This window comes from Hordeum vulgare, chromosome 1H (genome assembly GCF_904849725.1).
Source record: "Hordeum vulgare subsp. vulgare chromosome 1H, MorexV3_pseudomolecules_assembly, whole genome shotgun sequence".
Taxonomy (NCBI): Eukaryota; Viridiplantae; Streptophyta; class Magnoliopsida; order Poales; family Poaceae; genus Hordeum; species Hordeum vulgare.
The window spans coordinates 144,682,476-144,702,029 of record NC_058518.1 but is presented as its reverse complement, the minus strand read 5'-3'; the positions used below and the strand labels follow the sequence as shown (position 1 = coordinate 144,702,029).

The 19,554-nt window shown below is 45.0% G+C and overlaps 1 protein-coding gene across 1 annotated transcript; it reads right to left on the bottom strand.

Moving 5' to 3' along the window:
* Positions 1-1,664: 1,664 nt before the first annotated feature.
* Positions 1,665-6,438, bottom strand: LOC123427320 (derlin-1). Its single transcript, XM_045111334.1, has 7 exons — positions 6,301-6,438; positions 3,119-3,254; positions 2,909-2,982; positions 2,722-2,815; positions 2,505-2,633; positions 2,240-2,400; positions 1,665-2,017 (listed from the first exon to the last, which is right to left on the bottom strand). The coding sequence occupies exons 1-7, from the start codon at positions 6,315-6,317 to the stop codon at positions 1,906-1,908; spliced, it is 723 nt and encodes a 240-aa protein (XP_044967269.1). The 5' UTR covers positions 6,318-6,438; the 3' UTR covers positions 1,665-1,905.
* Between the last annotated feature and the right edge of the window lie 13,116 nt (positions 6,439-19,554).

Genomic DNA, 19,554 nt, shown 5'->3' with positions numbered 1-19,554 from the left:
AAAGGAAAAAATGAACATGATCAAAGAAAAAAACAAAGAAAACAATACAAAAGAAACTGGTCGTGGAACCTTTCCAAAACCGATGGGAAAAAACTAACTAATTCGGCACATACATTGGATCTATGCGCCAAATAAGAGCCGTGCACATAATGCTAGGAGCAGCAGGAATTTGAGAAATCTAGGGAAATAAATCTGCACTATGTTACAGGCCAGGGGTGCCTCACCTTGTCAGTTATCGTCCCAAGTAGGCCGGTTCGAGGCCCCCTAGGTTGGTTTCACCCTGAGCCATCAGCCTTGTCCATGGGCCTCGTAGGAGAAGACTCAAGCCTTGCCTTTCAAGAGAACGAAGACGAAGTCCTGGAAGACTCCCCTCCACCAACGTTGCCGACTAGGTTGTGTATCCCTATATCTTATTTAAGTCGGGGCCGAGCTAGTCCATCATCATACAATCCTTCGGTTATACCTGTACTTAGTACACCCCAATCAAAATATATACATGACAAGAGTAAGATTTTAAAATCTATCCGAAGGCATCAACCTTGATAAAAATCATCTCTTGTTTCCCCTCCGACCTAATCACCACGACGAGATAACCTGCCAAGGGATATATCGAAATCATCTCCGAGAATGATGGCCCATGCAGGCCCGCGCGGTGAGATGTCTGATGAGATCTTCAATGGACGCTGATGCGATCGTCTTTGCCGTGATCTCGTTCGTGGCCGCATCAGCCACTTTGTTGCTTTTACCTTGTATTGAACTCAATTGTGCAACTGTAACAAGTAATTTAACCAACAATTTATGTTGAATACCTTTAGTTAATTTTTATTCTTGTATATATTTCAAAGCATGCTGGCATGTCCTCATAACTGAAGTAACAGGAAAGTAGTGTCTCCACTTCTTTAAAACTTCTAGAATAGTTAGAGCTTCCTTGTCATATATGGACCAAGCAGTGGCTTTTGGACCAATAGTTTTTGCTCATGAAAACAATGGATTGCATTAATACTGCTCATATGCCATATCCAGTCATAGTGATTTTCAGAAGTTCAAAGGCTTGTTGTTGCTCTTGTGTCCACATAAAATCGTATTCTTTCAGTGCTTGATACAGGGGCTTGCAGATAATAGCCTGCAAGACCAATGAAGCTACTGAGTTGTGTGACACTTGCAGGTGTTGGCCAACCTGCAATAGCCTGTAACTTAGGCCCTGTTCGGAGTCCCTCGCTCCACAGGCAGGCGGAGTGGCTGTTTCCTCGCTCCGCAGTTTCCGGGAGTTGGTGGATAGCCAAACAGGGTCTTAGAAGGGTTTGTAGCAACTCCATTTGCAGTAATAGTGTTTAACTTAGAAGGGTCTGTAGCAACTGCATTTACGGTAATAATGTGCCCCAGGTTGTCCACTTGCTTTTGGCCAAAAGTGCATTTGGACATCTTTGCGCAGAGCTGTTTGAGTTTCAAATACCGCTCTCAAGTGTTCAGTGTGCTCTTTAGAGAGCTATGTATGGGCAACTGGAGTTTGGGGGCGTAGAAACAAGCAAGCATGCTACCATGACGAGTGCTTAAGCTTTTATCTATTTCGTTTTGAACACTTCAATGGCAAGTCGTCAAAATCAGTAACGGCCCCATCAAAAATATTTTCACACCCAACGGCCCATGTAGGATGTCAGCAGCAGTGCAAGCAAGAAAACCATATGAGCAGATTTCGCTCTTAAAGAAGAAAGAGAGGACATGCAGCTCTATTCCGCAGGTACAACACAAGTGCACATCGATAGTTATTCCATGAGGACATTACAGATTCGACATTCTTTGTAAGTGGGAAAATCCCCAACCCGGATTCCTAGAGCTGCCAGAGTTTAGATTGGATCCATGTTAACTTGTTCATGCCTCTTGTAGATCGCCAGGCGTCGCAGCAGTCTACTGATTGAGTCTATAGCCTCTTCCTCTGAAGGCACTAGGGCCAGTGTTAGCTTGCCGGGCTAGAGAGTTTGCCTGCACGCCCAACCTGAATCGAGCAACAATCTTGTGTCTGTGCAAGTGCAGCAGGTTAAGGAACTAACGAGCATATATCACTGGGAATGAAGTGACAATATAATAAAAGCTGCACTAAACAATGTTGGTAGGTACTCCATCTGTAAACAAATATAAGACGTATTAGAGACTTGTGGCAAGTCTCTAAAACGTCTTATATTTGTTTACAGAGGTAGTAACTATGATTGAGAGAAAAATGCTCCATTAACCATAAGGATACACCCACATAGGAGTCTTGAGGTAGTTCTTTCCGCTAGCAAGCGGATGCAACACTGTAAAGAAGTAGTATAGATGTCCAACCAGAATGCCCAAAAGGCCAGGCAATATTGGAGAGCCAAATATCACATCCAATCCAAGCATAGCCCATGGTAGATAAAATGACTGCACAAATAGTAAGTACATTTACGACATGAGTATATATTCAATCTAGGGCAGTTCTGTGACACGGTCAAGCACTTAATAATAGTATGAGAACAAGGCATTACCCTCAATTGGACGAGGCCATACATGCTTATCTGAGAGTTTGGGTACTCTCGGCTCCAGACATAAAGAAGCATGCTAACCATAGGAATACCCAATAAATAAGTCTCGAGATAAGGAATAGCAGACAGTACCTGAACCAATCAAGATAGAAATAAATTTAACTCCTAAGAAGTTTGACTCATTTGTTTGCAACACGTAATAAGTAGGAGTGCTACTAACCAGTAACGAGACTGCACCAAATATCATCATCCACAAGAAATCTGCTGTCCGCTTCTCAAATGAACCCTTCTCCAACTGCACACCATATCTTGCTCTACATGCCAACATACATAAGCAATTTCAACCAACAGCTGCCAATTTATCTTTATGATGTTCTGAAAGTAACCGTGTTTCTGACAAGACTTACATCATGAGAAGGCGAATACCAAAGTTGATGGAGAACTTGCCCAGGAAAAAGAAGCTTGTAAATAGCCTCCATATCTGCATGGTCCAAAATTGAAGATTACTGTACAATCTCGAAGCGGGATCATAATGCACTTGTTACAAATAACTAATGAGAGAGAGAGAGAGAGAGAGAGAGAGAGAGAGGGAGAGAGAGAGATGCAGAGATGCTAACCTGAAAACTCTTGAACACATGGGGATAAGATAAAATAAGAAGGCCTGGGTTTAGTATCTGGAGCTGAACCAGCACTGTGGTAAAGAAACACAATGTCCCATATGCCTTGCTTATTGGTGGAAGCGAATTGTAGTACCTGAAACAGGAAAGTAAGTCCTCAATTTTCCGTACCACAGAAAAAAAATGAATAGCTCATCCACTGCAATAATGATCAAGAATTCACTAAATAAATGATACCTACTAACCTATTTCCCTCAACATGACACCATGAATGGGAGAACCCATCCCAACATGCAACCATCCATGGGAAAATGTTTAGCCATTTCCTTTCTATTATGCTACTTATACCCAACATTTTTTTAACTACTCCCTCCGTCCTAAAATAAGTGACTCAAAAATGACTCAATTTTACACTAAATTAGTGTAAAATTGAGTCATTTTTGAGTCACTTATTTTAGGACGGAGGGAGTACTACACAATAATCAAATACAATGAAGTACATATATTTCAGTTTCAGTTCTCGTATTATTAATTAAAAAATCATGTTCTATATTACCAAATCTCATTGAAATATATTGCAACCGATTCCCGCAGCAACGCGCTGGATATCATCTCTAATTTCTTATTAAAAGTGAACCACAAAGCTAGACCGCAGCTGCTGAAGTGAAGAATTTTATATTCTCGTCTGTTCATATTAGACCTCTCTAAACTATTTTTAATGCCAGTGGATAGTTCATCCAGTACAATCATGATTCAGTACTTGTGATGTACATAACAGAAGACATTAAGTTACACATCAAAAGTATTTATCACAAAGGAACAAACTGCAGAATTTTGCAAATAGAACTTCAAAGGTGCCAAGCTGAGCTCAAATTTTGCCATATCCAAATCTCAGTTCTCAGTTAACAAATCTAGATACCAATCTTTTAAGCAAAGACAGTCATAGTGAATGAAAAACATACAAAATTAGTTCAACATTTCAAAATTATATGGGGTAAGCCAACAAAACACAAGTAAATCTATATAGGAAAATATAAACACAGCAATGCCCTTACGGCAAGAGAACTAATTGGTTCCAATCTGAGCTCAAAATTTGCCATATCCAAATATCAGTTCTCAGTTAACAAATCTATATAGCAATCTTTTAAGCAAAGACAGTCATAGTGAATGAAAAACATATAAAATTAGTTCAACATTTCAAAATTATACCAAAAGTGACTTCTGTCCAAATGTGAATCCTGAAAACTTCCAACACGGATACTTTCAATCATTTTTGGCTCTTAACGGCCAGAACCTGATTGTATTGCAAGCATGTTGCAATGAGTCTATAGTAGGTTCCCAACAAATAGGCACAAAAGGTAATACCTCAATTCTTTTAACTTATTTTGGATATCAAGATGGTCTCACGTGCAACCTTTGACGGATACCTTCTCCACTTGTATGTGAGCAGAAGTTACTAAATCTGACGTAATGATTTTTTTAGCATTTCTTAACCCGTCTAGAAATTAATGTTGTACAAGAAATCTAGATATTATTTTCTAGGACGTTAGTATCCAATGTTTCACATTTTTCACTGCAAGAAGGCTATTCAACTGTACTAGCCATGGAACATTTTAAATATTGAAGACTGCAAAATTCCGGAATACTGTGGTTGGTGCTACTCAGGAACCATGCCCTCCAGAACCAAAATTAACAAACCAAGAGAAACTTATGGCCAACTACACAGACGTCAGTGTACGTGGGCATCAGCCTCCCATGAACCTTCCCAAAACAAAACATCAGCATAAATAACTGAGCATCTGAGAGAACTGTTGTTCATGAGAACTACAAATTAGTTATTGAAACAACAAGCTTATAAACCAATGTGTTCCTTCCAATTGGTGCTAAGCTCCAGAACTACGGCCTAGCCGCTTACGGATCTCACAGCCCACAACAATCAATTGGTAGAACCACCAATTCAGGGCTCGGTTATCCTGAAACAGAAAAGGGGGCCATGACCTCCTGCTCCGGTATGAAAGACGAGCTCCCACTGTTGCCCATACATGTCACAAACTCACAAGGATAATCTCTTATATATACCCAGTGGCGAAGGCAAGAATAAATTTTAGGTGTGGCGAAATTTATGAAGGAGAAAACCATGTACAATATAGCAATGCATGAGTTTACTAAAATACTAACTAGGTATGTATTATTTTGTGTTCGGCAAGTACAACCAAAACCCAATACTAACCAAGTAGTTTCAACAACGTTCGGTGGGTGCTAACAAAATTTGTTCCAAAACAAGTTCAATTCCAATTATGTATCTTCCATATGTACCCCTCTATAAAGAAATATAAGAGCGTTTAGATCATGTATTCGTGTACAAACGTCTTATATTTCTTTACAGAGGGAGTACTTGCCCTCCCTCTTCAACGTTTTCTGCACACTAGCCCAGTCGCCCTCGCATCCTTGCTGTCTAGCCCGACTCACCGGCCGGCCAGCGGTCTCTATGCTCGCTGCTGTTGTGTTCCCTGCCGCATCCGCACATGATCACAATTGTTTCGACTTTTTGGGATTTTGTAACTGGCGTCAGATCATGTATTCGTGTGCTTAGTTCATTTGTGGGATCAAGTCATAACTCGCAAACCCAGTGATCGATGCATCAGGCCGTCCGCAGCAACAAGGCCTAACGCGCAATGAAACTAATCGGTTCAAAGTTTACATGTACTAGTATGTAATGTATACTAGGTGTATTGGCAGAAAGATTTAGGTATGGCAGCTGCCAAACCATGCCAGATACAGTACTAGCTGTGTGCAACACTACAGAAAGAAGCAGATCAGACCAACGAAATAACACAAAACGAACAGCGCTAACTCTCCAAGGTAGTCCCAATCCCGGACCCTTGGAACCCAACTAACACAACTAAATTCGTCACAAAAACATTTAATAACCTCACTAAAATACACTAGAGCGTGCCCCGCCGCACCCGCCCCCTCGCTCCCTTGCAACGCCAGCACAGTCCCATCCAATTAGCTCAAGCATGCGAAAATAGAGTACAATCCGAACAATACTACTCCAGTTTCTCCGTCAATCGCCCCACCCAAACCATCGATCCCAATAAGAATAACCGCATCTGTGCCTAGGAATTTGGGAATTGAGCAAAAGACGATGCGAAATTCCTGTATGATTCGAGAGGACTCACTCTCCGGGTGAAGACATCTCGTCGCTTGGGGGAGGGGCGATGGATTCGGAATTTCGGATGTTCTAAGTCTCGGCCTCTCTCGGGTCTCGTCGTCGGTTTCGTGCTCGCTTGGGCTGGGCGGACAAGTAGAATAAACTGGTAGTCGCTTGGCGAGACTTCCAGAGGGGGAAAAACCAGATGCACCGTCGGATCCATGATCGGACGCATGCGGGTGGTTCGGACACGTACGCGTAGGCTCTATGGCGCACGCCATTGGCCGGGGACGTGGCGAGGAACTACGAGCCGTTGGATTTATCGGACCTGGCGGTGGACGGTGGTAGGGAGAGTCTCACTCCTATTTTTTGAGGAAAAGGAGAGTCTTTACTTTTAGAAAATAAAAGTGTGTACTCCCTCCGTCCAGGTGTATAGGGCATGCGCGTTGTTCTAGGTCGTTAATTTAACTATTTAAATATATATTATATGTAATAAATAATATACCATTAGATTCATGTGAGGGTGTAGTTTCTGAATATGTAATTTTTATCACATATAATATATATTTAGCTAGTTAAATTGACAACCTAGAACTACGCGCATGCCTTATACACTTGGACGGAGGTAGTATGTTGTTTTGTCGGTACTCCATCATTAATGTAAATATTTACCTAATAATAAAGCTGTCATCGTTTTTGTTCACTTACGGTTGGAGTGATTTTGCAAAATGCCCTTATGGTATTAAGTAAATTAACTTGCAATCCACTAAATAAGTGAAAAAAATGTTATGTATTGCCCTGTCCCACCTGTGGACACGTTTGACAAAAAAAACACTCCCGAGTCGAGCAATCGCGCCTCCCACCTCACCTGGATCCGCCGTCGGCCCACATCCTCCGTCGTGTCGTCCTCCCCGCACTATGGCATGTCTCCTCTCCGCTACACCCTCCTCCCCGCACTGTGGTCTGACTTCTCTCGGCCGCGCCCTCCTTCCCATGATGTCTGAGTCCATCGCGCGTGGTTCGCCGACACCGACGGGCAAGCCACCGCGATCCGGGCCCATGCCAGCCGGCTCGAGCGAGCGCCACCGACCGCGACGAGATGCTCAACACGATGCGGAGGTTTCAGCTGCGGCCACCACGCTCTATGCCTCGTGAGGGAGTCCGGGATTAAGGGAGTCCTCGGGCCACTTATCCGTTCTTGTGGGTCGGACTCCTAGGCCGTTTGACCATCATTGGAGATACTAAAATCAAGATGGACTCTTCCGAAGACTTGGCGTGCAATCCAAGGCAACGTGGTGATGTGCATATTCCTTTCCTTAATGTAACTGTTGTTGTAGCACCCCTGGTATCTATATAAACCAGGGGGTCGTAGTTCATGGGAGGATTAAGCTCATTACGATTAGGGTCTCAAACCACAACATTCAATCTTGAAGTAGATCAACTTTGTACTTTGTGCTACTACATCAATACAATAAAAGCAGGACGTAGGGTTTTACCTCCATCAAAAGGGCCCGAACCTGGGTAAACATTGTCTCTTTCGTCCCTTGTTATCCATCGATCCAAGGTCCATAGTTCGGACCCCCTACTCGAAATTAGCTGATTTTGACACCGACATTGGTGCTTTCATTGAGAGCCCGATGTGGAACTACGGAAGGATCAATGGCCCGTCTCATCATCGACGATGACATCCGTGTTGGGAACGTTTTCGTCCCTGGGCAGATCTTCGCGTTCGACTCATCGTGGTGCATGCCAAATTCCACTGGTTGCTTAGATCGGATCGAAAGCCTGGACCCCGTTCAGGAGATCGGGTTAGGCAATTTAGAGTTCGTCATCGATTCCTGGGGAGACCTTATTCTGACAACGCCTTTTACCCTCGACGCCTCGACATCGGAGGAGGCGGATCTCGCCCTCGAGATGACTCTCGACTAGGCTCCGGCCTTGAGGCCCGATCCAGATGCCTTATGCAGATCATCTTTGGGTGAACGCAGCTCTGTCACGACTCCAAATATTCTGACAACAACGGCACCTCGGGTTAGCCCCATGGACTCCGAAAATGTGGACGCCGTGAATGTTACGGAATTAGACGAGTTGCTAGGTCGAATTCAGAACATGGGAGTATCCCACGACCAACCATCGATATACGACCAGATCGGGATCAGACCCGATGACAGGGAAATCCATATCCCACCTATCACGCACTTGATTGCCACCATTGAGAGACCAGCGGAAGGTTTGCCCTCTCGGTCATCGGAACTCAAAATCGTCTATATCTCGGTATCCAGTAACCTAGACTCTCTAGGTAGTCTGGTAATCGAATTACGCCCTGAACTCAATTCGAGGCATGGGCAGTCGTGTCCAGCCAGCCGTCCAGGCCCTGAACCCAGTGCTTCATACTCTTCAATAATTTCAGACACAATTGACAACACGAAAGACGCGTGTTCTGTTGAAACACCAAAATTTTTCCCACCCACCTCCCAATCTAGGCGCCATGTGAGCACCTTAGAAAAGCCTAGCATGCGGGACCTCCACTGCGTCCGGCAAAAGCTAGAGGAAAGAATCCAACACTTTTGGGCTAGATTTCTCATGACAATAAACCAGATACGGGACTGCAGCGGCGAGGAAACTATAGACATATTCCGGAGCAATTGATAAAAAAGAAAGGATATGGGCCCGCGTGAGTAGAGAACAAAAGATATCTATTCTAGTTCTATCATCAAAGGTTTATTTCTATAGTATAAGATAAGAAAAACAAATCATAACTGTCACGAGAAGGCAATCCTAAATGCCCTCGCCCGCCGCCGCGTACAAGGCCTTACCGAGCTTTCTACATTGATACACAAATATTGTGCAATGGAAAGTACTTGGCAGTCTCAACAATTGCAAGTGGAATCAATCCATATAGAGCAGCCGAGAGAAGCTCAAAGGAAGAACGCGCCCCAACAACGATCGATCGATCGTGGGCCCTCGGGGAAGAAGAACAAGCCCCTTGATGAATCCCAAACCGTAGTTGATAAACTATTGGACAACCCATGCCCTATACATGCCGCATTACCCAACACTAGCCCGACTCACATCCTTCGAGCTTGTTGGGTCATCAGGAAGGTGGCCAAAAGCGGAGAGGTTATCCTCGGGACCCAACCACTACAAAAGCGTTCATCCGAACTGCAACACAACAGTGTCGACGTACTCACAATTTACGATACTTTCTCCTCAAATAATCAAAGAAAAAGAGCTCTTTGAGAAACCGACCTGGTATTCCTGGTGGTAGCAACAAACTCTTGGACAAACATGCTTATAACCTTTACTGAGGAGGACCAGCCTGGAATACATTCTACCGTACACCTCCCACACTAGTCCTCAATCCCATTATAGATGGTTTCAAACTATCCAAGGTACTAATGGATGGCAACAACGGCTTAAACCTCATTTATGAGGATACTTTGGATAAAATGCAGTTCGATAGATCCCGCGTCGAACGAAGTAGCACAACCTTTCGAGGAATCGTCCCCGAAAGAGAAGCGCGATGCACATGCCAAGTCTCCCTTGAAGTAGTATTCGACACCTATGAGAATTACAGGTCCAAAGAACTCATCTTTCATATTATACCATTTAAAAGGGGCTATCACGCTCTTTTGGGACGGAGGCCTTCACCAGATTTCAAGCCATACTGCATTATGGGTACATGAAACTCAAAATGCCCGGACCCAACACTGTCATTACCCTCAAAAGTGACCCGGATAGGGTCTGCACGCGAGAATAAAACTGCAACGCTCGCCCTCTAGGCACTTTCAGAAGCCCTTGCGGCTGAAGAGCTCACCAAACTACTATCGGTGGTCAACAAGGATGATGTAACTCTTAGCAAGAGAGCCAAGGCCACATCCTTCAAACCCGCTAACGAAATAGACAAATTTCAAGTACATCCGACAGATCCCAATAAAATAGCGTCCATCAGAGCACAACTCGACCATGCGGTTGATGAAGCATTGCGCACATTCTTATGAGAAAATTGGGATATATTCGCCTGGCACCCTTCAGAGATGCCAGCAATCCCACAAAAACTGGTCGAGCACAACTTGAACATAATTTATGGCTTCAAACCCGTCAAATACACATTACGTCGCTTCTCCGAGCCCAAGTGTCAAGCCATGGGTACCGAACTAGCAAAATTGCTCGAATCCGGATTCATTCGATACATCAAACACCCCGAGTGGTTGGCAAATTTGGTCATGGTTCCAAAGAAGGACAAATCCTGGCGGCTATTCGTCGATTTCAAAGATCTCAATCCTAAGGATCCATTTACTCTACCTCGCATAGGAAAAATCATTGATGCCACAGCCATACACGACTCACTATGTTTCCTTGACACTTACTCCACATACCATCAAATAAAGATGAAGGAATCCCATCACGGCGCAACTGCTTTCATCGCTCCCTACGGGCCATTATGCTTCAACATAATGCCCTTTGGGTTAAAAAAATGCAGGTGCCACATATGAACACATGATTCAGACATGCCTAGAAAAATAAATCGGCAAGACAATCTAGGCATACGTGGATGACGTGGTCATCAAGACTAAACACGTCAGTGAGCTGGTGGACGACCTCCAACAAACCTTTGACAATCTCCGGAAATATGACTTATGGCTCAATCCGGAGAAATGTGTCTTCGGCATTCCCGCAGGCTTACTGCTCGGTTTCATCATCCCCCATAGAGGAATAGAGGCCGATCCGACAAAGGTTCGGGCTCTATCCCAGCTGGCGATCCAAACAAAGTTAAAACACATACAAAAACTAGCGAGCTATGTGGCGGCTTTAAGCCGTTTCATTTCTCGCCTCGGCAAAAAGGCACTACCACTCTATCGACTGCTTAAGCGAACCAAAAACTTTGAGTGGACCAAAGAAGCAACAACATCCCTGGAGGAAACTAAAACACTGCTAGCCAGTAACCCAATACTGGTAGCACCTACCATAGGAGAACCAATGTTATTATACATCTCGGCCACCAACCATGTTGTCAGCGCGGTACTCGTGGTCGAACGAGAGGCTGCTAGCCACAAATTCTGGATACAGAAACCGGCATACTATGTGTGTGAAGTACTTACCCCATGCAAATCTTGCTATCTGCACTACGAAAACATAACCTACACAGTTTTTATGGCATCTCGCAAGCTCCCACACTACTTTCAAGAGTGTTCGATCACGGTAGCATCTGAAGTACCCTTGATTGATATAATCAATAACAAGGACGCTACTGGTCACATAGCCAAATGGGCCATAGAGCTCTTACCTTTTGAAATCGCATACATGCCACGATGAGCTATCAAATATCAGGTGTTGGTTGACTTTCTAGCCGAATGGACGGAAGCCGAACTCCCTAAAGAGTACAATACATATTCCCATCAAATTATGTACTTTGACGGCTCCAAGACGCTTGCTGGCCTGATGATGGTGTCATACTTACCTCCCCCACCGGCGACAATATCCGGTACGTATTACAAATCATGTACACTGATTCCAATAATGTGTCCGAATACGAGGCTTTGTTGCATGGTTTACGGATGGCAACTTCGATGGGCGTACAAAGGTTGGAGGTGCAGGGGGGTTCGAAGCTCGTCATCCTCCCAAATCAATGGAGAATTTGATGCCAAGAATCTGAAGATGGCAGCTTATAGAAATTTCGTCCTCAAGATATCAGCTCGGTTCGAAGGCCTCGAATTCCAGCATGTCTCCAGAGACAACAATCAGGTTGCCGATGTCCTTTCTCGTATGGGTGCCAACCGCGACCCCGTCCCTAAAAATACCTTTATGGAAACTGTTCAAGCCTTCCGTGGTATGGAAGAACGAAAATGGAGACATTGAAGCCACGGGAAGGAACAAGTTACTCCCCTTATAGTTGAGCTAGATGATCAAATCATCGACGGCTCCGCACTGGAGGAAACACTATCGGCTCAAGAAATCATGGCCGTAATCGCGCCATGGATCGAACCGTTCCTGGCTTATATTCTTCGCCAGGAACTCCCCAATGACCAACCAGAAGCAAGATGGATAGTTCGATGATCCAAGTTTTACAAGGTTCATGAAGGGGAAATCTATAGAAAAAGCACTACCAGAGTCCTCCAGCGATTCATATCCGAAGAAGGTAAACAACTTTTGGCTGAAATACACGCAGGTATGTGCGGTCACCACGTAGAGGCTAGAGCTTTGGTAAGCAAAGCATTCCAGAGGCTTATTTTGGCCAATAGCTCATGCAGACACTCATACACTTGTCCAACATCGGGTCGGATGTGAGATTTTTGCAAATCAAAGACACATGCGTGCAACACCTCTTCAGACAATATTGATTACTTGGGTGTTCGTAGTATGGGGGCTGGACATGGTCGGACCTCTCAAAGGAGGATCCAAGAAAAAGAAATATTTACTCGTTATGGTCAATAGGTTCACTAAGTGGATCGAAGCTAAACCAGTAACTTCTGCCAAGTCCGGATCGGTCATTGATTTTTATATCAGATGTGGTGCACCATTATGGTGTTCCTCATAGTATAATAACGGACAATGGATCCAATTTCACAGCCCATGAAGTTAAGGACTGGTGCGCGAACTTGGGCATTAAACTCGACTACGCTTCCGTGTATCACCTGCAAATAAATGGACAGGTCAAACAGGCCAATCGTCTCGTCATGAGCGGAATCAAGCCGCTTTAGTCGAATCTCTAAAAGAGTCCAATTGCCACTGGGTAGAGGATCTCGACTCCGTATTATGGGGTTTACGCACCACTCCAAATAGACCTATGGGTTATAGGCCATTCTTCATAGTGTACAGGGCGGAAGTAGTCCTCCCCTGTGATATCATTCATGATGCACCTAGAATGCGCATGTACGAGGAAAAACAAGTCGAGGTGGATCGGCAGGATGACTTGGACGCACTTGAAGAAGAGTGTGATATAGCTCTTGCACGCATTGATATAGCTCTTGCACGTTCCACCTTTTATCAACAACAGGCCCGGTGCTACTAGAGCAGGGAAGTTCGGGCGAAGACTTACAATGTGAGCAAGCTTGTGCTACGTCTCCCTGAGAAGAAGAATAATAATCTTGCACTCAAATGGGAGGTCCCTTTCATAATCGACGACGTACTTGCATGAGAAGTGTATCATCTCCGCAACGCGTCACATAATCGTCTTGAACCAAACCCATAGAACGCAGGTCGTCTTCAGTGTTTCTACAACTAGACTGGTGCAATCATATATTGATTTAGTCCCTTTTTATCTTTTTAGTTTTTTCTGTATCCCTTTTTCCTCTTTCAAGTTGATTAACATATCCAAGCTTATGTTCGGATAAACTAAATTGTGTCCACGAACATGTATTTTCCGGAGACACCTGGGGGCTTTCTAATACAAGACGATTATAGTACATTTGTGCATCCATTTCATGATGCGACTATCCTACCTATACTTAAGCTGTTATACGCACTAAATTTGACTTAAGATTTTGCCAAGTTGGGTTGACTAGCTCCTGTGTTTATCCTCTACGTTCGTGATTGTTCGACTAGATGAAAAGGATCGAGATGGACCTAGAGGGGGGGTGAATAGGTACAAATCCAAATTTTAATAATTACTTAGCAATTTTAGGCAGAAGTGCGGAATATGAGTGTAAGCCTAATAATTGCTATGACAAAGAGTAAGCTATTTAGAGTGAAGTAAGACAAGCGGTAAACAATAATCAACTACAAGTATGTAATAAGGATTAACACAAGTAGAGAGTTAGGGTTAGGAATAACCGAAACTCCAAGAGAGACAAGGATGTATCCCGATGTTCACTTCCTTGGAGGGAAGCTACGTCACCGTTAGAGGGGCGGATGTTACCACGAAGGCACACCAACGCCACGAAGGCTCACCCTATTCTCCCTTTGAGATAACTCCACGAAGGCGTTTCTCAACCACTAGTGGTAAGCCTTGAGGTGGCTTCCAAACCTTCACAAACTTTCCGGGGGATATCACAATGGTTTGATTCCCCTCCGAAGACTCCTACCGCCTAGGAGTCTCCAACCTCGAAGAGTAACAAGATCACGGGGATTGCTCAAAACTTGCTCAAATCACAAATCACTTTGGTGGGAAGGAGGAGAGGGAGACGATCTATCTTTTGATTGGAACAACACTCAAAGGGCCTCACAAATGCTCTTGGGATCTAGGATTTGGTGTAGACAAGAGTGAGTGAGAGGAAAGGTGTTCTTGGGTGTATTCTAGCTGTGTTGAACACCCTTTCACGAGGTGGGAGAAGAGTATATATAGTGGGGAGTGAAATCCAGCCGTTGGAGGTACTTTAAGTCACACAGGGTCCGGACGTCCGACGGTTGCCGGAAGTCCGGGCGTTCGCGAGGGGTCGGACGTCCAACAGGGGTCGGTCGTCCGAGGCCTGTAGATACGACTGAAACTATTTTGAATTAAACAACGACCGGACGTCCGGAGAGGACCGGAAATCCGAGTTATACAACTCAATTTCTTCTGGTGGTAGGTTCCGGATTTCCGACGGGGGCCGGACGTCCGGCCCTCGGACTTGCGGAGGGATCCGGATTTCCGAGTTATAGAACTCAACTTCTACTGGTGCAGGGTTCCGGATTTCCGAGGCTTGGCCGGACGTCCGGCCCTCGGATGTCCGGAGGGAGCCGGATTTCCGAGTTATATGACTCACAAACTTCTGGTGAAGGGCTGCGGATTTCCGAAGCGTGCCGGTCGTCCGGCCCTCGGACGTCCGGAGGGAGCCGGATGTCCGAGGAAATAGACCTGTTTTGATATAAGAACAGAGTGGAGAGTATGTGGTATTGGGTATGAAAGTAAAGATGTGGTATGAGCAAGTTCATCGCAAAACCTGTGATCTCCTCTTAATAGTGCGGGATCCCTATACTCAATATCAGTAAACTCAAAAGACTAGTCTACATCATCTTTTCTTAATCCCGAGCCTTCTCAAAATATAAATCCCCAATCTTCTCAGACAACCTTTGGCACATAATTCTCAATCTACTAAAGTACTTGCCATCCTGAGATACACTCAACAAATAGGATTAGTTTCCTATGTATGTGTTGTCATTAACACCAAAAGACGATTAGGGGCATAGCATGCACTTTCAATCTCCCCCTTTTTGGTAGTTGATGACAACATATACATAGGTCTCAAAAGGATTTAACATACATTATAGTCTAGGAGATAGTTAGTATGGAGCTCCCCCTTAGTATATGCATGATAATAAAAAAATCGAAGCTCCAATGGATCAACATGTAAAGATAATAGATCATCATAGAAGTAGTGGAGCAAGACATAATAGTCTATGATGATATCATAGCAATCCATAGCAAATCACAACCATTCATAAGTAGCCATACATGAGTTTATCCATTACATTAAATCTCCAAAGACTAAAAACTACGATACATTACTCGCCCTTTGGCACCAAGTACCAAAAAGGGAGCCATCAACAGTACCAATCATGCTCAGAGCTCATCATCACCATCATCAGCATCATCAGGCAAGCCACTGCCACCAGCCTCATCAAGGAAATCAGACCACTCAGGACCAGAAGGGAAGCCAAAATCAGTAGGAGGAGCAGCAGGAGGGGCCTCATCATCACTCACATCAAGAGCGCCCGAGGCTCTCAGACGAGCCTTGAGGGCATTCTTGGAGGAGACTAAGCGAGAAACCACATCATGGGTTTGACCACACTGGAAAGAAACGACCTTCATCAAAGCAGAATGTGCCTTGCCAAGGATTTTGGCAATGCGACCGAGAGGAGCGGAGCTAGATGAGGGGGTGGCGGCCCGTGCAGCAGTGCGGCGAGTGGATGTGGAGGATGAGGGGGCTTTCTTGGGAGCATAGTCATCCGCCATGTGAGCGGGAATGACCCACTTGCGATGTGTGTGAGTGACAGCCACAGAGAAATCAGCAACATGGTTAATAAGAGCCTGGATAAAAGGGGCGTGAGGAAAGGCTCGCTTGTACTGAAAGCTAGCAAGCCGAATCTCATGCCATAGAAAATGAGGCACATTGATTTTGCCCTTGGGGTGCTCGAACAAGTGAGACATGATGTCGATACAATAGCCACTGCAAGAACCCTTATCACCCATCTTGGGATAGATGGTGCGGATGAGACACTGAAAAATGATGAAATAAGGTGACCGCCAGATGGATACCTGGTTAAGGTCCTTCATGCGTTCATCCGCATCAAGCTCACGTAGTGGCTTGAGAAGATGCCCACACGTGTCAATAGACTTAGGCGCATGGTTAGGATCAACCCTATGTATTTTCAAACCGGAATTAGGGAAACCCAATGCGGCAACAAATGTATCATAAGAAGCTGTGAAGCGAACGTTAGAGGTGATCCAGCTGACAGTGTGGTCTGGATCAAAATGGCATGTGGCATAGAACTGGTGAATGGCAGCAGCATTAAAGTCACAATGAAACAAACGGGGCGGCAAGCCCCGATGCCTCAATAAGCTCAATGGCACCCGGATATTTCGTCGGGTGCATGTGAATATGCTCAACATCAATAGAGTGATGAATAGATAACCCCTTAGGAACTATGACTGTGGTAAAAATGTCCGCCTGGATGTTTGTGCGGAAACGTGAGTCAGTAGAGTCACGTACGACAGCGTATTGATCAATGTCGCGGCGGAAAGTAAGTTATGAAGCTGCGCCAAGTGTGGTGAAGTTCGTGATAGCACGATCTAACGTGGCAGGAGGTTCTAGTGAGATGCGGCGAGCTTCACCTGCGGGCTGGGCAGGAGGAGGTTGTGGCGTGTAGGACGCCTTGCGAGTCCCGGGCTTTGGCTTGGACCTTCGATCAACGTGCTGGATAGGAAGGTCCGAGGCGGCAAGCTCCTCCTCGAAGTTGGGGTCATCACCATCAGACGATGAGGGCAGTTGTGGAGACGGAGAACGCTGGGCCGGAGAACGCCGGGCAGTCCGTTTGAAGGGACGAAGTGGTTCATCCGAGTCCGACCCCGTGTTCATAGGGGCGCGAGAGGATGAGCCAGCCACGGTCTTCCGAGCGGTGTGCTTGGTCTTGCCCATGGAGCACAAACACCTACGCGGATGAAAAATCCCCAAATGAGGAACGAACATGGAGATACATGGGAGAGAGAGAGAGAGAGAGAGAGAATCAAAACAAACGCGAAAGGAGATGGAGGAGCGACCTAAGGACGGATCCCGCGAAGAATACAAAGGAAGGAGTGGAGGATCCGCGGAGGAGATCGGCCCGATCTCGAGTTTGGCGGCGCAGGCAGGAGCTCCTCGAGATGGCGGCGACGGCTGTGGTAGGAAAGGGGCGCTGAGGGTTAGGGCAAGAGCCCAGCCCCCGCGCCCAGCTATATATATAGGCCCGAGGCGTCGGACGTCCGGAGGTGATTGTGGCGTCGGACGACCGACACTGGTCGGACGACCGGAAGGGATTTTGCCGCCGGACGTCCGAGACCTGTCGGACGTCCGAGAAGGAGGAGGAGGCAGAGACTGATTGTGGATTTTTTTGTTTTGATGATGAGATGATGACTTGCATGGTTTCGCACACAAAAAAAATACAAACATAGTTTCCTACAAGCATTACATGTATGAATTGATTTATGCGTACTTTGTAAGCTTAAAAACAGAAAATTAAGACTCACTCCCCCTAAATACATGCCCACATCAAAACACAAACATAATGTGAGTGTGTGTATGTGTGCAAGATTTCAAGATATGTTGTCAAGCTCCAAGATACCAAGTTCACGCCTAAGTTGACAGAACCTAGCTACGCTAAGTGGCTTGGTGAGAATGTCGGCTAACTGCATGTTGGTACCCACATGGATAATATCAATGTCACCCTTTTGCACATGGTCTCTCAAGAAATGATACCTAATATCAATATGTTTTGTGCGAGGGTGATCAATGGGGTTCTCGGAGATCTTTATGGCACTTTCATTATCACAGAGAAGAGGAACGTGTCGATACGTGATACCATAATCCTTTAGTGTTTGCTTCATCCATAGCAGTTGGGTTGCACAGCTTGTGGCTGCAATATATTCGGCCTCGGCCGTGGAGAGAGAAACACAGTTCTGCTTCTTCGAGGACCAACTTACCAAGGAGCGTCCAAGAAACTGACATGCACCGGAAGTGGATTTCTGTCCCACTTTATCACCGGCCCAATCCGCATCGGAATACCCAATAAGATCAAACTTTGCATCCTTAGGGTACCATAAGCCTAACTTTGGGGTGTGAACAAGGTATCTAAGAATATGCTTAACCGTCGTGTGATGGCTTTCCCTAGGGGATGCTTGAAATCTAGCACATATACCTACACTTAACATGATGTCCGGTCTAGATGTGCAAAGATAAAGCAGCGAACCAATCATGGAGCGGTAAGTAGATGGGTCAAAAGGAATACCGTTTGTGTCTTCATTTAGAACTACATCGGTGGCCATGGGTGTATTCATTGGTTTAGCATTTTTCATATCAAATTTTTCAAGAATGTCCTTGAGATACTTAGTTTGAGACAAGAAAATCCCTTCTTGAAATTGTTGTATTTGAAAACCAAGAAAGAACTTCAAGTCCGTGTTGAGTGACATCTCAAAGGTCTTGGTCATGGAGGCCGCAAACTTCTTGCACAAATGGATGTTAGGAGAACCAAAAATGATGTCATCTACATAGATTTGGCATAAGATCAAATCACCATTTTCCCTCTTAGTAAAAAGAGTGGGATCGATCACCCCCACCACAAAGCCATCATCGAGTAGGAACTTCTTAAGATGATCGTACCAAGCATGGGGTGCTTGTTTAAGACCATACAGAGCCTTGTGAAGTTTATATACATGATCTTTGTGATGAGGGTCAACAAACCCAGGTGGTTGTGATACATATACCTCTTCTTATAGAGGACCGCTAAGAAAAGCACTTTTCACATCCATTTGATGCAAAGTATAACCATTGAAAGCAGCATAGGCCAATAAAATGCGAATGGACTCAAGACGAGCAACAGGGAGAAAGTTTCACCAAAGTCCAAACCTTCAACTTGGGAGTACCCCTGTGCTACTAACCTTGCCTTATTGCGTAGGACAGTCCCGTTCTCATCTTCCCTGTTCTTGAAAATCCATTTAGTTCCAAAGAAATTATGTTCCTCAGTTGGTCGTTCTACCAATGACCATACTTCGTTGCGTGTAAAATTGTTTAGCTCCTCTTGCATAGCAAGTAGCCAATCATTGTCACACAATGCATCCTGAACCATGTGTGGCACGGTACTAGAGACAAACGAAAAGTGAGCACAAAAG

Bases quoted from the DNA above. Each gene is read 5' to 3' on its own strand.
- LOC123427320 (XM_045111334.1), bottom strand. The intron at 2,634-2,721 runs GTTAGTAGCACT...TGATTGGTTCAG, and splicing joins TTGGTGCAGTCTCGTTACTG to GTACTGTCTGCTATTCCTTA. The intron at 2,018-2,239 runs GTATCCTTATGG...GCACTTGCACAG, and splicing joins CTCAAGACTCCTATGTGGGT to ACACAAGATTGTTGCTCGAT.